The sequence below is a fragment of the Vespula pensylvanica genome, chromosome 2, assembly GCF_014466175.1.
Source record: "Vespula pensylvanica isolate Volc-1 chromosome 2, ASM1446617v1, whole genome shotgun sequence".
NCBI classification, from domain to species: domain Eukaryota; kingdom Metazoa; phylum Arthropoda; class Insecta; order Hymenoptera; family Vespidae; genus Vespula; species Vespula pensylvanica.
Genome location: NC_057686.1, coordinates 16,750,195 through 16,768,595, shown reverse-complemented (window position 1 = coordinate 16,768,595; position 18,401 = coordinate 16,750,195). Strand labels below are relative to the sequence as shown.

Here is an 18,401-nt window from a genome sequence, read left to right as displayed (position 1 = left end):
ATCTACATGAAGAAATTTGGCGCCAAGTAGTATTTCGGGAGAATGGCGGCAAACTAAAACTGTACGATTCTTTAAATTTTAATATTATTTTACATTAAATAAAAACGTGGGATATATTTCGTAGTAATATTGTGTCAAGTAATATTGCGAATTAGATTTACAATAAAAATAATAATCATTGAAGTGATCAACAACATAAAAGATATTTCAAGGTTATATCAAGAACAGGATATAAGAACAACAGAAAGAGCTTGAATATTTATCGAAAATTAAACATGTCGCAGGAAATGAATATATTATGCTGTTATTCCTGTCAAATGTTTCAAGTAAGTTAATCTTTTTGTTTTTTATATCATTACTTAATATATTCATTATGATCACAACATGCGTATTCGTTTTATAAATTCGCATAGGTTCATATTGTTAAAAAAGCGAAGAAATGGCAGTGCAAAGTTTGTAATGAAAAGCAATCTATCCGGCGAGTATGCTATATTTTTTTTTTTTTTTTTTTTTAATTTCATTAATTTATATAGGTGTATTATATCACAGTATAAAAGAGAACTATCGTATCTAGGTTTATTTTCAAGGATCAGGAAAGGATTGTCGTTTGCATGTACAGGAATTAAACTCTCAAAAGTTAAAAGGTTTTGAATCGTCGCAAACAACTCATTTCAATACTGATAATAGCAATTACGTATCTTACGAGAAACAAGAATTATCCGATCGACAAGTTTCTAATAACGGGTCTAATCATTCCGAAATATTGGATGATTGTATGCATGTATCCGATAAAGAATGTGATTATAAAGAACGGACTATAGACAATGATTATGAAAATTGTAGAGATCATTTCAGCGATGATCTTATCTATGAAAGTGAAGTGGATGATTATGTAAGTAGCATAAAAGAAGATTTTAAACTTGTAAGTTCGGAATCTACTTCTAATGTTAATAGTAAGACCGAAATTAAACCTATAACAAATAATACAAAAGAAAGTCAAAATATATTTGAAACTTATGAAGATTTTGATGATGCGCTTGATTTTTAATTTTTAATGTACGTAATTTATTCGTTATATATATGTTTATTTATATCGTTTATTTTAATTATAATAGAAAGGTATTGCTTTATTATTTATATTCATATCATTATTTTATTAATTAAATAAAACAACTATATATCATTGGCAAATGAGAAATGACTTTTATTTAAATAATTATTTTATGGCAAGGACAGTTGTGTCTAAAAAGTAATACTTTATTACAGAATTAGATACATAAAAATAATTCAAAAAATTTTCTATTTTTTTTTTTTTTTTGAATTATCTTTTTACAAGCTTTACAATGTCATAAGATCAATTAAAAATATAAATAAGTTATTTATTTATTATCTACATATGCACAGGTGCAAGCCTGAAAGCTAAATGATATCTGTAATGCATTATGAAATAAAGATAGAATAAGCACTGGATGAATTATGATAATAAACTCTTTTGCTCTATATGTCAACTTAGTCCTTTAACTAGACTTTTGATATTCTTAAACGATTTTTTAATAATAACAGTAGAATACATTGTCCTCATAAAAATCTGAATCTATTATAATAACAATAAAGAAACTAATCTTTAGTATTGTCCCCATCAAATGAAAAGTTATAGCGATATATATTTATGTAAGAAAAATTAGTAGAATTTTTATAATATGAAAAAATAAATATAATAAAACTTATTATAGAAATGATATATAATACATGTATTTCTAATGCTAATTTTTTCTTATGTATTTTTTCTTTTTTCTTTTTTTTTTTTTTTTTTTCTTAGTACATATCAGTATCCTAACTTTTTATTAAACATTCATCCATTGTAGTAATATCATTTTTAACAGAATGAAGTTTAGAGTATATAAACAATATAATTTATTTCTACTTATTAAACGTAAATGTTGATTTCATATAATTGAAGTAAGAAAGCCGTTTCTGTGAAGCTAGTTGTACAAAAAATTTCTTGCTTATATATATCAATAAATGTACACAGTCTCTTAGGATAGTATAACAGCTGTGCTGCAGTGATCTAATCTTATACATATCCTCTTTCTAAATATTCATTTAAAAATATTAATAAAAAATGATTGTATTAAGAAAAATTGGCAGTGCATTATTAAGAGCATATATTACTTTCAATGTAATAAAATTTCAGAGAAACCATATAAGAGTATCTAGCTCCTTTTGAATAGCCATTTTTATTATTTAGAACTGTGTTAGAGAAAGCATAGAACTGTTTATAAAAGCTGATTATTACTTTTTCTTTAAGAATTTTTAATATAAATGAGTAGTTCATTTTATTAAATTGACTTCAACGGTATTCAAATATAAAAAAAAATGGATTTCTAAAAAGTAGATGTTTTTCTTTTCTTTTTTTTTTTATGTAGCATGAATAATTTTGCAAATAATATTACAACAGTTCTATGTACGTATCTTATATTATTAATACATTTATCAAGAAAAAGTAGATCATTAATATTTCATTGCGTGCCATGATAAAAATTGAATGAATTTCAAATGGTTTTAATTAAATATCATAATCTTTGTTACTAATATAACAAAATAAATTACATTATTAAATGCATTGCGAAACTAATTACATTTCTAAGGCAATTTGTCACACTGTTATAAAGAAAATTTGAAATAAAAAAAAATAAAATAAAATAAAATAAAAATAATAAAAATAAATTTACCAATACTGATGTCTGTGACGTCGTGAAGTCGTTGCATCTTCATGATGTCTGAAGTTACTTTGCCAACTTCGACTTCGCCTGTTCCAAACGCTATAAGATATTAAAATATCTCTCACTGAATTGGGAAATGAAATAATACAAATACAACTTACCTTGGTAATTTTTTCCGTCTTTTATTAGGCGGACTACCGAGTTCACTTTCTCGAATAATTTGTAAGGCTGATGGCACAAATAAATCCTCTAAATAAACAAAAAATAAAAAAAAATAAAAAAAAAGGAATAAAAAAAAAGGTAAATAAATAAAGAAATAAAAAGAGGTAACAACGCTGTTAACAAACTAAGAGAGATACTTAATAAAGTAGAAATGTATAATGCTGTTACATACCAAATGTATTACTATACTTTCTCTTAGATATATATTTTTGATGTTGTTGAACTTGAGGCATTGTCTCTCTGGCGCTTCCTACGGTACAATCGCGCGTTCCTTTACAACCTTTCAAATGTTCCAATTGATCGTGAAGATAAGATCTATCTGACGGTGTCAACATCGATATTCTATTCCATTGTTCAAACGGATCTATAAAAACATAATATAATAAAGATATTTTCGATTTTTATATTAAAAACTTATCTTCTATACTCACCGACTCTTAAATTGTAAAAAGTCACTAAACCTGTAGTAAATTCACAATAAAGGAAATTATGCGTTACGTTAATAGTACGTATACAGGAATACGTATTATTGTTAGCATTCATGCAAAAACAGAATGGTCCTGCATTCCACAATGGAGCAGTGCGCCAATGATCATTGTCATGCTCGAAGCAATTCATCTTTTCAGTCAAACAATCCTTTTCAAGCTTAGCCTTTTTCTTAAGTTTGCGTTCTTTCTTCTTAAGTCGTTCTTCCTTTAACCGTCTCCTTTCCTCTCTAGCGATCTCTTTCTCATCTTTCTTCGAATACGAATCAGGTTCGCAATAGCACTTGTGACGTGCTTCTAAAGGACTGTTTAGTAACGGTGGTAAACGACCATTATTATTTGTCGCTGTTATACCTATTATATAAAATACAATTTTTTTTTTATTATTTTTTTTTTCAATAACAATACATACATATATCGAGTATATAATGTGATTATAAAAATATACCTTGTTTATGTTTTCTATCCGGAGTCTCCAAAATGGTGACATCTATTCTAGCTGGTCCCAGAATAGCACCCGTTTTGTTCTTTTGTACTTTTGGTAATTTCTTAGCAGGTGGAATTGTTGTTGGTACAGTTAATTGTATCGTTGAACTAGTTGTACTAGTAGTTTCGCTCTTAGTTGAAGTAGGATGGTTTAGTGCGGTAGATACGGTTGGTTTGAACACTGGTGTACCAAACTCGACTGTTCCAATCGAACCTGGTGTTTCAGTTACGAACGATGATACATGATGTGACGTTAGTTCGGTCGTCGTTAATTTGTTATTTACGTTGTTACTTCTATAATTATTTTGAGTGCCATCGTGAGCACTGGTAAAGACGATTGGAACATTGGTTGATTTATTTGTTCGATATTGCGATTTTTGATTGAAAGTTACTTGGTCTTCTTGGCTAGGAGTAACAGTTCCAATATTTTCATTTACGTTTTGATTTGGTAGAACGTCATCGTGAACGCTATTGGTAAGAAGGGTATTATTGTTCTTTCGGTTATACGAAATTTTTCTACGTCTTTGTTGTTTATTATCTTCGCTATCGGTAGTATTGTTAAATGGTTCTTTGACTTTTTGTCGACGTGGAATCTTTTTCGCTTTTGGTGACATAGTAGTAGTAGTAGTAGTAGTAGTGGTGGTGGTAGTAACAGCAGAAGCAGCAGCAGCAGCAGCAGCAGCAGTAGTAGTAGTAGTAGTAGTAGTCGTCGAGCTGGATAACTCCAAAGTAGATTCTCTTTCATTAATCGAAATTTCTGCTTGAGTAACGTTATATCTAATATTATCATCGTGAATCGTCGAGTCTTTCTCGATGGTAGAAAATTGAGTCGACTTTGAAGTAGATCGATGGGTGGTAGTAGTGGTTACGTTAATCGAATTCGCATGGGGCCCTTTCTCATGTTTTTTGTGATGCCTGCTGGTATGATTCTTAGAAGTATGATAATGTGGTTTATGAGAAACATGTGGTTCCTCTGGCTCGGCAGACTCCTCTTCATTGTCCGGAATGAATTGAGGACGTTTAATCATTAAATGTCGACGTATTTCCTAAATAATTAATAAGAATTTAATTAATCACGATATATAACGTATAAAATATCAACGTACCTTCAAAGTCTCTAACTGCATTCTCATCTCCTTGATTTGTTGTTCGATCTTTCGTCTGGATATTCTCCACTCGTTCGGATCCAGATAAATAGCTTCGCTACAATTCACACCACCTTCGGGAAGTACCGAACATTTGGATGGTAAAGTCACTCGTGGCGAGGTAGAATGACGTGCATGCGTTTGCTGTGAAACGAAACGACGAAAGGAACATTACAGATCGATTCTTATACTACAACGGAATGTGTAGTAGTTAGCTATATCATCTTGCATGGATTACTATTACTTTACCGTTGTGAGAACGAAATGTAAACGAGAAATGTAAACGAAGTTAGTGCCGCTATTTCGATGGCTTTCGACTATACATTTGCGTTAGTATAAACTAAGGAAGAAAACAAGAGAGCCATTATAGCGGTTCTTAAAAAAAAAAAAAAAAAGAAGAAAAAGGCATAGTGAGGCTTCGTTCAAAAAAGAAAAAAGAAAAAAAAATAGCGGGTAGTCGCTATAACGATTTATATTATAACTAAAGGATTAATAAAACGCTAGAAATATAATTATACAAAAAAAATATTTTCAACGTACTTTTAAATCGTCCAATTCTTCCTCTATACTTTCCATTATCTGTGTAACGTGTTCAATCGTATCCTTCTTCGTTGCACTCCTTCGTACTCTTCTATGTCTCTTGATCACATCTTCGACATTTAATCGACCTTTTACGATCTTATCTAAACTAGGATCGAAATCGTTAATCGAGTAACTTGAAATCAGACGATCATCCCATGCTTTTTCTTCTACATTACTCTTATGTTCGTCGTCATCGTCCGTGTCGATACGCATTACTCTCGTATAATTACGATAGGCATTTCTGAAAGCAACGTTTACCTGCGCTTCATAACGAAAGATCAGGATAATCCTATTTCCGTTTAATTTAGCGACTAATTAGATACCTGAAGGAATAGTCGTCCTCGTGTACATCTTTTTTAAGCGTATCCAAATCCTGAAGGAATTCATCGTCGTCTTCCTCGTCTATAGCTCGTCGATCTCTCATATCGTCATCTAAATCATCTTCCTCGAGTTCATCGTTCTCGGATATTTCTCTTTTACCTTGATTTATATATATATATATATATATATATATATATATTTTTTTTTTATTAATTATTTACGTCGGAACATAATTATTACAAATTTCATACATTTTATAAAAGATCTATTAATATTTGTATATAAATAATTTATCTAACAAGATTATTATTTATATATTCATGTATATGAATATATAAATAATAATCCATTATATTCAAAAACACCCATTATATTCATGTATAACAATATATTCATTCGTCGTATAACAAAGTTCTTCAATTAATAGTTTCATCGAAGAACATATCTAACACGAAGAATTATTAATTGTATAACAAAGAAATTATTCTTTTTTGAAATGAAAAACTTACCTCGTTTCATAAAATATCCAGTCGTTTCGCCATAAGGATCTAAAGGTCTTCGATCTCTTCCAAATCCATATCTCGATATATCGAAATCGTTAGTCTCCAATCTAGTGTAAACCAATCCTTGTGGCGTGAAACATGCACATTTTTTCGACGTCCTTTGTATAGGCGGTGGTAACGCGTATCTACATTTGTGTCTTCTCCAACGATGACCGTCTCTCTCGCAACGCCACTTTTGACCATGCACGCAATCGGCCTGTGCTTCCGGTCTCGAACACTCGATTGCGAGACGCTCGTGTTTCGAAGAAAATGGCGATTGAACCGGATGCACTCTGTTGTCCAAATGCAATTCCGGAGCTACGACGTAAACGAATATTTCATTTTATTACATTTAGAGAAAAATGCGATATTGAAAGAATTGTTTGTCGTCGTGAAAAATATTGATCAAAAGTTTAACGAGAAAATTGTATACTTGTTTCATCGATAATCGACTCGTCGAAATCATCCTCGGAAATATCTTGATCGCTTCCAGTATCATTTTCTATAAATCGCCGATCGGTCTCAGAATCATCGGCTTCGGTAATGTCATCAACCTCCTCGTTCTGTGAACCATGCGTTTGCCTCGTCATCGTCGCGTTTTGCCTTCTCGCTTCTCGTGCTTTCGATTCAGCGATTGACTCTGGGGTCTCTCGACGACCCGACGATTCGATTAGGAATGTATCTGGCCATTTTATTTTCGGCCTTCTTCCACGTTTATTACTGAAAAAAAAAAGATATCGTTAACGTATGTCTTCCGTTCTTTACGTTTTTTTTTTCGTGTAATCTTTGTTATTAACAAGAAAATAAAAAAACGAGAAAATATCAATAATTACAATAACAGTAATTCTAATAAAGTATTATATATTAATACGATTATAAGAATATATATATTAATATTATTATTTATTAATAAAAAAAAAATATATATATACATATTACGAGTAAGAATTTTGTGTTAAGTAAAGTAAGATTGGTGATGCGACGAACGTAACGTAAGCTCAGAAGACTCGTGGCAAAAAAGTTTGAGATATTATTGCATGATAATTTAATCGTCTAATATGTCGCTATATAAAATGACTCACTTTAGAAAAAGCATCTTGAAAGATCGGCCATCCATCTGCGGTGGTGTTTCGACGCCGGCGATGTCCAGGAAGGTCGGCGCCAGATCAATGTTTAAAACTATGTCGTCTACTCTGGAACGTTACATAGACCTTCTATCGCGACTCGATGCTTAAAGGTAGCACTTAGGGGTATTTGCTTTATACACCAAGATCCATTACTCAATCGTAGGAAGAAGAGGAGGAACAAGGAGGAAGAGAAGAAGAAGAAGAAGAAGAAGAAGAAGAAGAAGAAGAAGAAGAAGGACGTGCGTTGAATCGTTTCTCTTCAGTCTCTCTTTATCCCTCAGTCAATTTCCACAACGATTAGTCGCAAAAACCAATGGAGATAGAAGTAACAACGCGACAGAAGGAGAATCACGGTCCGACTCGACATGGATTTATATTCGAAAGTATCTATGTACATGTATCACGTTGAAACGATGTTCTTGCTGATGCTACCATCTCTTCTATCAATACGAGTAAAAATGTATTGGTATTATTACTACTACTACAACTACTATTACTACTATTACTACTACTACTACTACTACTATCATCACCATTATCACTAATACCAATACAACAGTCGCGGACCACTTTTCTCATCGCGCTTGGTTTCACGGTCCAGCAGGATAATTTATAGCGTACCAAGACTCTTTATGGCGGACCGCGAAACCGTAATTCCAGAAGACGTTCCAGACAACGGGCACTTACGTGCAAGTGCTCTATTTATTGCCGTGAAATCTTGCTAAGGGAACGAACAGATTGTATTTCTATATATATATATATATACAGATATATACTGTGTCTGAGTATACGATCGACCTAACGAATTACGGAGCAAATAGATCTTATGCTTTTAACGATCGACGATTCTGTTCGATGATTAAAAAACGAGGTATTCTTTTTCTTTTAGTATCGTTAATAAAATTACAAAGTAACCGAACGACGATCCTTGTAATTATTTCAAATCGATCTAAAACTTACACGGATCCAGGTTCTATGCCAGGTCCTCTTATGAGGAAAGGAACTCTGACGTCGAACTCGAATGGGAAGCTCTTGCCTTTGATAAGACCGAATTGTCCCAAGTGATAACCGTGGTCGGATGTGTAAATGATGTAGGTATTATCCAACTCTCCCAAGTCTTTCAATTCTTGATAGATCTATAGATACAGAAATAACATTATTCTTTTACACGTTTATTATCGTTTCGTGTCTTTTCTTTGTCGATTCTTTCTTCTTTTTTTTTTTCTTTTTTATACGTATATATAAACAAACTCACTCTATCGACCGCTGCGTCGACACTCTGCAAAGTCTGGAGTCTCTTGGTCATCAAGAGATCCGTAAACTGTTTGTGTATAGGCTGCATCTTCTGAGTGACTTGGAGAATCCACTGTTTGTCTGGATTTGGTGCGTAATCGTAAGCTGGCGTACTGTAACAGTGAGAAAGTGAAAGAGCGCGCGCGCGCGTGTGTGTGTGTGTGTGTGTGTGTACGTTGAGAATGAGAAGATCAGAGAAATTCTTAGGAGGTACGAATGTTTGCAAAATCGGGGTCGACCACCCTGCTAAGATTTAACTCGATGTTGACTCTAAGGAGAAAGATCATTCTATATGCATACTTACTGATGAGTGGTGACGTTGAAAAAGAGATGCGAGAATTGTGGTGCGGAATCTTCTGGTCCATGAGGCGCCGGAAAGCTTGCAACCAACATTACCGGCTTGCGGGCAAAATTATGCTTGCTTTGCCGTAGAAACGCAACGCTATCGTTAGCTATTAAATCCGGATAATAGTCCTTGCTATACTCGAAGCCGTGCTTTATCTTTTTCCCGTTCATGTTGACGCTGTAGTTGTAGTATCTCGAGTTCATTATCAGACCACCCCATTCCCGCCAACCAGGCGGTATGTACGAGCCGTTGTACTTGTTCAAATATTTACCGAAGTATCCTGGAAACAGAGCAAAGTGAAAGAGGAGAACGCGTTAATACCGTTAATTAATCTCATACGTTCTCGACAGAGAAAATTGATTGTGTTTTCTCCTGTTCTCGATTGTCCACCTTCAAATCAAAACGTGAACATTGACTTTTGTCGACGAAAAAATACAAAAAATTATAAAAAATACAAATTAAAAAATTAAAAGGTAAATAAATAAATCAAGCGACGCCTCGTTATTTCTCTTTCGTTTTTCTTTTCTCTTCTTTTACTTTTTTTTTTTTTTTTTACGTTGAAAAAAGAGATTTTGATTTGGCGCTTGGTGCCATCGGTAAAACTGGTCAAGAATAATCATCGACCTCCCACACCTATTTCTCTCTCTCTCTCTCTTTCTCTCTCTCTCTCTCTCTCTCTCTCTCTTGTTGAATTGAATTATTCATGTCTGAGAGAGGGAGATCGCTACGAAATAATTAATTCAAACGTAGTACGCGAGGTCGCCTCTTTTGGGTTGCAACGACCGCTCGTATATATTTATTAGCCTTCGTCGTTCCTCCTCTATACACTTCGAAGTAGTGTTCGATATATACCGATACTATTATCTTTTTTTTTTTCGCCGACAAAATTACACGGGAAGGATTTCGGTCGAGACAACTTTTTACAACGAGATAGAAAGAGAGAGAGAGAGAGAGAGAGAGAGAGAGAGAGAGAAGGCATGTAAGAAGGGGCGGTAGAAGAAGAAGAAGGAGGAGGAAGAGGAGGAGAAAAGGGGAGGCAAAACGTGGACCACCGCGGCAGAACGATCGTATTAACTTGTCGTTTTATCTTCAACGATGACATCTCAATATCGATGTTCCCAATCGATCGATCCTTCGACATCGTACTTTGCATCGTAATTTCATTCTCCATCAATTAATCTCGACACACTCTTTATAAAGAGAAAGAGAGAGAGAGAGAGAGAGAGAGCATTTTGAAAATTCACTTAACAGGATCGAACGACCGGTTTCACAGAATTTTACAATAAAAGAAAAATTTCGTGTTATAATGGGATTTAATCGAACGATCGCTCGACACACCTGTTGCTTTCCGAAACGGTAGACCCGTGACGAGAAAGAGAGAGAGAGAGAGAAGAGAAAGAAGGAGAGATAGAGAAGGAGAAAAAGAAAAAGAATAAAAGAAAGAGAAGAATGAATGATGGAGAGATCCGAATTAAAATGCAAGGATAATGACTCATTTCAGAGTTATAAAAAGGAATCTGAGAGTTAAGGTCGAACGATTTCTCTCATCCAACAAAAGGAGGATAAAAGAAAAAGAAAGAGGAAAAAAGAGGGAGAGAGAGAGAGAAAGAGAGGAAAGAGAAGAAGGATATAAAGGAGCCACGATGTCCTGGCGCCAGTCGCATTCGGACCAACTTTCGGTTTGAGCGAACAAAACGAATAATCTCGTATAAAACGTTAGCGATGACACCGTTCGAGGATAATAGCATGCGGATATGTGTGTATACATATATCGTATGTATATGTAGGTCACTGCAGTGAATTCACGAAAAGGAAAGGCACGTGATTGGTGGACGAAATTCGTATCGAGTAACGTTCGATCTTTGCCAGAGAACCACTCGTCCTTACGACATACCAATGCCAAACAGTTTGTACAAATCTTTATATATATATATATATATTTTTTTTTCTTTTTTTTTCCCTTTTTATTCTCTTCGCGTGTAAAATTCAATTTAGATAAATTTGTATACGTTGTGTCCGCACGCGCGCGCGCGCGTGTGTTAAAAGAAATAAAGATAACAAAATATCAGAAAAAAATAACATCTTCGAATTTTCTTTTTCAATCTTTTTGATAAGAAGAATTATCACTCGAGTTTCTTAAGCCGACACTTTGCTACCAATCACGTTCGAATAAATCCATTAACTTCCTCGAAAAATATGTATATGTGTACATATGTACATGGATCGTTAGCCGAGTCTGCTACGCTTTGATCGATTCGTGTTCCTCCTATGCAATGCGTCGCGCGATAAGAATTTAATTGATATTTACGGCCGGCCCGGTGGCATGGGTTTATTTTTAGGCTGGCGCTAAATCAGCGCCATGTAAAGTGCACTCTTGCTACGAATGTAGCGTAGTGTCAACGACCGGAACGAGAATCCTCCGAATTAAATACAGTGGATCGATCGATCTACAGAAATATGATTTCAAAATCCAACTTTGAAAGTATGATTAAGAAAGATTATTAATCATTTGACAAACAATTATTTATTATATATCAAATATAACTTAATTAAAACTCTTCGAGATATATATATATATATTATTTATATGATATTATTTATTATAGATATTATTTAATATTATTCATTATATATGAGATATATAATGTTATATATTAAATATAATAAATAATTGTATTTTATGTATTCTTAATTATCTAAACACTTTAATCTGATTTAATGAGAGAACTATCATAATCTCTCTAACAAATATGTACATAGGATTTAAAGTTTATGTAGAAGCACTCCCGATTACATGAGGAAGTTCGAAAGGAAGTTGTTTCGTGCAGCGGGGGTATTAACCCGTTTTTCGAGTTCTAAAACGCACGACGGGGGCTTCTCACCGATCGTTTATACGTTTGCATGCACATGGTTTAAAACGGAGGCCCTGGTACATCGGTTAAGTACATCGAGCTCGTTCTTACTTCGCACGATTTCAAACGCGTACCGTAGCACGCTTCGGAGCACGAAACGTTTAACGATCGGCACGAGCTGCCTCACTCTGTGCAACGAATTATGATCGTTTTTGATTATCTAAAACGATGGCGGAACGCGAATAAAATACTTCTTAAATCGATATATTTTAAACGCGATGAATAAATACCGATATTTACATTATTACTGATTAAAAAAATTCTTCTTTTGAAATGTTACAAAGAAAGATTTTTAAATTTTCAAATAAAACTTCTCTTACTTCTATATCGATACTCGGTAGTTTTTGATTTAACAAATTTTCAAATATTTTTTTTATTATCGTTAACTCAACAGATATTGATATTTTTATCCGAAAAATATTGTTGCGATACAAATCTGTACTTGGACATTTTTTATTTCGATATTGATGTCTATTGAAATTGTCCTAAAAGTAAAATAATCTTAAGTATAAATATTCGTTATAAAATATCTTTCTTTTTTTTTTTCTTTTCTTTTCTTTTCTTTTTTCACGAGGACAAAAAACAAATTTGCTAAACAAATTTTACTAAAACATATACGATAGGGAGTCCTTATCGGTGAGAAGACATTTACGTTCAAAAAATTCAAACATAGGACAGAAAAAGAGAGAGAGAGAGAAAGGTGAGAAGATAGTTGCATCGAACTTTAGCGGTTCGTACGAAAGTAATCAAAAGGGTCTACTCTCTTTCGATAGTGAGGAGAGAATATCTCGAGGAGGGTCGCAACAACTCTCGATGAAAATGCAGCGATCCTTGGAGAACAGCACCTGCAGACTCTATCGGTGCCCTTTTGTAACCCTTTCGGCCCTTTCACTCAACGTGTGTGGGTGCGTAGTAGTGGTATCGTGCGTCCCTTCTCGATCGTTTCGCGACTCCCTCTCTTTTTTGCTTCTTTTCTTTTTCTTTGTTTTTTTTTTTTTCTTTCATTCTTTCCTTCTTCTTCTTCGTTCTTCGTTCTACCTACCTACCTACCTACCTACCTACCTACCTACCTACCTACCTATCTACCTACCTACCTACCGTCCCACGAGTACTCGAAAAACTGGCGGCGAGTCCTCTCGAGGCGTAACGACGAGGCGAACAATGCACCTTCGAAGCACCGGAGGCCGAGCCACACGATTTAAATTTAGATAATCTCACCTGCAGGAGAAAAGCGCGACCTGGCCGATTCTCTCATCCTCTATCGTATTTATTACCTCCTGTAACTATATTTAAGACCATTTTAACTATTTCCGATAAAAATTAACAAATCGTGTCTATTCCTTTTGAAGATAGATCGGTAGGTGTTTTCTTATAAGACAATATAAAGATATTTCGAAAGAGATACTATGTAGCTACAGTTTGATAATGATTATGACTGTGCTGATGAGATCATTTATAAATAGAAATGTTAACCAAAAAATATTAACAATTTTATATATCATCATTTTTTTTTTTTTTTTTTTTTTTTTTTTTTAAAGATATCCTACAATCTAATATTAATCACAATTATTTTTAACAATGACGTTTATGCGTTCGCGTGAAATGAATTGAACGAGAAGAAAATTATTATTAAATATGTATCATATTCGAGAAGAAATATTAGCATATTTATCTATCTATATTATCAGTTTCTTTTCAATCCGATATATGAATATGCGTATATGTATATGTAGATAATTACGAAACAGATAAAATTATTCTCTTGAATTATTTTTAAGACAATATACGTTATATCCGTTATCGTCTTTTCATATGACGAAAACTGATATCTAGGTTCATGTGAACGTGCTACGATCAAGAATAATAAATAACTTTATTCTTAGAAATCAAAGACAAAGCTGCGTTACAGAAAAGAATAAATAGAATTTCGAAGCTATTCGATTCGTGTAGATTTTTTTCTTTTTCTTTTTTTTTATTAGGCGGAATGTGCTGCTATGGGGTTATAGAGAAGGTATGGAAGGGGTCACGAACGTTGTGCTTAAAAGGTGAGACTCGGTAAACGTATGCGCGCGTGACAAGATCCTCTCGCGAAGATAGGAGTGAAAATTTGTCGCCTGGCTTGTGTGCGCCAGTCCCAGTATTCTGGTCAGGGACACACTCAGTGAGTATAACAGAGGACGATAACGAAACCAGTTCTGTTCTGTTCTCTTCTGTTCTCTTCTGTTCTCTTCTGTTCTCTTCTCTTTGCTTTCCTTTCTTCCTTCCTCTCGTCATCGATCTCTCTTTGCGAATCCTTTCTCGCCTAGAGCAAACCTAAACCCTTTCTAGGTACGTACCATCCACAACTACTCCTCCTTCGACGTTATTAGCAAGCTTGAATATTTAACAAGCCATCCACCCATCTCGATCTTTATAATTTCCTTGAAAGGATCCTGAAGATAAATCGCCATTCAAGTAATTGACTATCAATCTTGAGATTGTATACTCTAAAAAGTCTCTTTAACATCCATCAATATCGTACAATCATTTCTTCAAGTAATTATTATCCATGGTCAGATCTTTTCTTTTCGTTTTTTCTTCTCTCTTTTTTGTTCTTTTCAAGGGCCTTTTTTTTTTTTTTATTTCTTTTTTTATTTTATTTTCGTAGACTCGAGATAAAGTATCTTCGAAACCGAACTATCATAGTTTTTATCCTTTTCCTTGACATGTACTCCTTACGAATACATATGTACATACCTACATACGTATATACGTATACACTTGTATACCGAGTTAAACGTTCACTCGAACATAACAAGCAAAACCTAAGCGCTAATTATCAGGCTTGGTAGCGCAACGGTCCGAGATGCCTTCTCATTCGAGACGAAAAACAGACTGCAGGAGTTTGGTCTCGTCGTGGAAATGTTCACAGACGATGACGACGACGACGACAACGACGACGAAGAAGAAGCAGAAGAAGAAGAAGAAGAAGAAGAAGTAAAAGAGAAGGCGATCTTATGTGTCTCCTCGCGTTTCGAATTTTGGAAGGACGCCAATCCAATGCCGGATGCGGAGTACCAAGGAAGAAGAAACCTGGCTGAGTGTTTCTCTCTCTCTCTCTCTCTCTCTCTCTCTCTTTCTCTCTCTTTCTCTCAGAAAGACACAGAGCAACGTCCTTCCTTTAGTCTCTTCTCGAAATTACGTACGTGCTGGAGTTGCTTACTTACGTGAAGCAAGTAAGTAAGTAAGTAAGTAAGTAAGTAAGTAAGTAAGTAAGTAATGTGGGAACGTTTAAGAGTGAGAAAAACAGAGGAAGAGAGAAAACGAAAGAGTTAATAAAAAAACCATTGGAAACAACAAAACCATTGGAAAGGACACGACTCTGATCTTCAAACGAAGACCAAAAAATAAACTTCCTACCTACTCAAAGAATATTTTCTCTCTCTCTCTCTCTCTCTTTCTTTCTTCTTTTTAATCCCTGTGGAACGTTCGTATCCTACACGTCGAAGAGAGAGAAGGGAAGAGAAGAGGGAAGTACAAACGATGAAGCAACACTATCGAAGAGGAAGATATTCTTTTTACATACCAAATGATCCTACCATGCACGCCATTGATCTTCTCATTTCTTTTCCTTTTTCTTTTCCTCCTTTTCCTTACTATCTTAACTGATGGTTTGATCGATGATCCAGAGTGTAAAGGGATACGTGCGTACGTAGTAGCAAGTATTCCGAATGATTATTAAGATAAAGATAGAAGTTGTTCGTAGTAGAACGTGACGGGACTAACGACGACTCCTTTACTTTCTACGATCTCACTTCATCTTTGAAAATCGAAATCATTGAAAATGTATCTTTAACGATCGTGACTATGAAACCTACTACTTACTTGGACTTTGTGCCTTGACTCGAGCACGAAACTAGAACTCTCGAGTTGTATCTCCTTCGCGACCGATAAACTTAGGTATGGAGTAGTAGAGAAAGAGAATGTGTGAGTGTCTGTCTGTCTGTCTGTCTGTGTATTTCTGTGTGTTTGTATGCGTGTGTGTATGAGAATGAGAGAGAGAGAGAGAGAGAGGTCTTCTCTAGAGATCGGCATTGTTCTCTCGCTTCGAAGATCGATCGTTCGTCGTTTCGACGTTATACCGAGATTACCTGGATCCCAAAGCTACGTTGCACAGCTATACTCTCTAGCGAAGTTTTTTGGACTTTCGTACGAAGAAACCGTGCAGGAGGATACTTCGTCAGAGTGGCGAAGATTTGTGGTCTGGCAAGAGGGGATCGCGCAATTGTGGTCGATCGTGCCGGACGAACTCGTCCAGCAAGATCGAATCTCGGAGAATTCCGAGGGAATGCATCGCCATATTCGTCTCTTTCTCTCTCTCTCTCTCTCTCTCTCTCTTGCTCTTAGTCTTTCTCTTTCTCTTTCTCTCCATAGCTCTATCCATTTCTATCTCTATCTCTCCGTCTACTCTTCTCTTCGGGCCGAAACGCGAGTGTTCTACTCTCTGGCATGTAATCCGTATCAGCTAAATAACGAGAAGAGACAGGAGGAGGTATCATATCCGTCGTCGACTAAAGTAATTTTAGATATTGAAATTGTTTAGTTCCCGTTCGGATAGATCTCTACCAATAATATTTCTAATAACGCATGTAGTTAATATTGGTATCGGTTATAACATAGAACGAAAGCTTCGAATTGTTCGAGATATTATAGAACGCTATAGTCTTCTATTAACGATGTCTAACATGTAAGTTGATTATTGTAGTATATTTGGACAAAAAGGAGAGAGTAAACAAGAAGAAGAAAAAGTAGGTAATTTTGTTCTCTTTTAACATCTTTTCTTTTCTCTTTTTTTTTTTTCCATTTTTTTTCCCTTCGACGAAATACAAATAACGCGGATATGTATATAATTGATATCCTAGCTGATGTTCATGACTGATTTAAGTATACCTTCTTACCTACCTATCTATCCATGGTGCGAACGTTTAATGCGGAAAATAGATGATTCGTTACGTGTTCTTTTCAAGGGCATTATCAATGCTTCCTTAAAGCGAAGCCGAAAGGCTTTCGGAGGTTATCGTTTTAAAACGCCCTATTCAGAACCCCTTTTCTCGGGTAATTGTTTATGTAACAAGGATTTGTCACGGCTAGCGCGCAGATTACTTCGAGTTACATACGTACAGACACACATACATACATACATACATACATACATACATACATACGAACGTGACGGATAAAAGAAAAAGATGGCTCGTGAGATGTATGTGTATGTATGCACATGTATGCATCTACGTATGTACCTACCTATACGTATATGTGTAAGACAGGGAACAAATAATAACTCTATGACCGCTTACGACCATTAAACGCGAGACCCCATGTCTCGTGTTTTGCCGTAAGAATCCCGCACAAGCCCTTCACGTCACAAGAAATCTTCTTTGACGTTCCGCGTGTAGTAAACCGCGTGCTTAAACTCAGCGTACCTCTCATCATGGCGCTTCTCTAAGAAGCAGCCACCTTAAGAGAGATCCAGCTAGAGAAATTCATTTTCTCTCTTCAACGAAGATGAACGTGCTCTGGTGATAAAGAAAAGAGGAGTTCAAGTGGAGAACATTAAGAACGATACAAACTGCGCTCGTTATTCCTTTACGTCCGGTGTCAATTAAACTTTTTTTTTCTTCCTTTTCTTTTCTTTTCTTTTCTTTTCTCTCTTTCTCCCACCCCTCCCTACCCCTCTATCTCTCTCTCTCTTTTTCTTTCTCACTCTCTTACGAGTTAACCGAAGCAGACACGAGAGAGATAACTTTTAAAAGGAGAGAATTTAAAATCAATTTTAAACACGCACGTACGCACGCAAGCAAGCAAGCAACCGAGCGAGCGAGCAAGCGTTAACACGGAGAGACACGCTGTACCGTGTTATTCGTGGTAACGTCTAATGTTATGTAGAATCAAAGGATTATGTTAGAATCAAAGGATTCCGTTTAAAAAAAGATCGATCGGAAAGATCGATCGGCGATAGGATTTAAATCGAGACCTTGAAATCGATCTCATTGAAATGCATGGAAACAAGATGAGCTCTTACAAAAGGATGAGTAAGAAGGACTTGCTGTTGTTTTATTTTTTCCCCCTTCTTCTTCTTTTTCCCTTTCTTCTTCTTCTTCTTCTTCTTCTTCTTCTTCTTCATCTTCATCTTCTTCTACCGACGGTAGCAGTCTACTCACCGGTACGATATCCT

The 18,401-nt window shown here is 35.0% G+C and overlaps 2 protein-coding genes across 2 annotated transcripts in view; one reads left to right on the top strand and one right to left on the bottom strand.

Moving 5' to 3' along the window:
- Window positions 1–102: 102 nt before the first annotated feature.
- On the top strand, window positions 103–1,069 carry LOC122638121 (MRN complex-interacting protein). Its single transcript, XM_043830818.1, has 3 exons — window positions 103–326; window positions 414–482; window positions 575–1,069. Exons 1-3 carry the CDS (start codon window positions 276–278, stop codon window positions 1,046–1,048), a joined length of 594 nt encoding a protein of 197 aa, XP_043686753.1. The 5' UTR covers window positions 103–275; the 3' UTR covers window positions 1,049–1,069.
- A 1,460-nt stretch (window positions 1,070–2,529) lies between these two features.
- LOC122638123 (extracellular sulfatase SULF-1 homolog) overlaps window positions 2,530–18,401 on the bottom strand; it is a 63,157-nt gene continuing 47,285 nt past the window's right edge. The window contains exons 3-18 of the mRNA XM_043830821.1: window positions 18,388–18,401; window positions 9,231–9,552; window positions 8,889–9,039; window positions 8,594–8,769; window positions 7,589–7,699; window positions 6,940–7,226; window positions 6,474–6,824; window positions 5,967–6,123; window positions 5,602–5,884; window positions 5,023–5,205; window positions 4,658–4,962; window positions 3,879–4,576; window positions 3,377–3,784; window positions 3,118–3,309; window positions 2,885–2,972; window positions 2,530–2,822 (exon numbers count right to left, since the gene is read on the bottom strand). The exon at window positions 18,388–18,401 is cut by the window's right edge and continues 226 nt beyond it. Of these exons, the coding sequence (XP_043686756.1) occupies window positions 2,729–2,822; window positions 2,885–2,972; window positions 3,118–3,309; window positions 3,377–3,784; window positions 3,879–4,576; window positions 4,658–4,962; window positions 5,023–5,205; window positions 5,602–5,884; window positions 5,967–6,123; window positions 6,474–6,824; window positions 6,940–7,226; window positions 7,589–7,699; window positions 8,594–8,769; window positions 8,889–9,039; window positions 9,231–9,552; window positions 18,388–18,401 (3,820 nt within the window). The 3' untranslated portion in view covers window positions 2,530–2,728. The remainder of the gene's footprint in view (window positions 2,823–2,884; window positions 2,973–3,117; window positions 3,310–3,376; window positions 3,785–3,878; window positions 4,577–4,657; window positions 4,963–5,022; window positions 5,206–5,601; window positions 5,885–5,966; window positions 6,124–6,473; window positions 6,825–6,939; window positions 7,227–7,588; window positions 7,700–8,593; window positions 8,770–8,888; window positions 9,040–9,230; window positions 9,553–18,387) is intronic.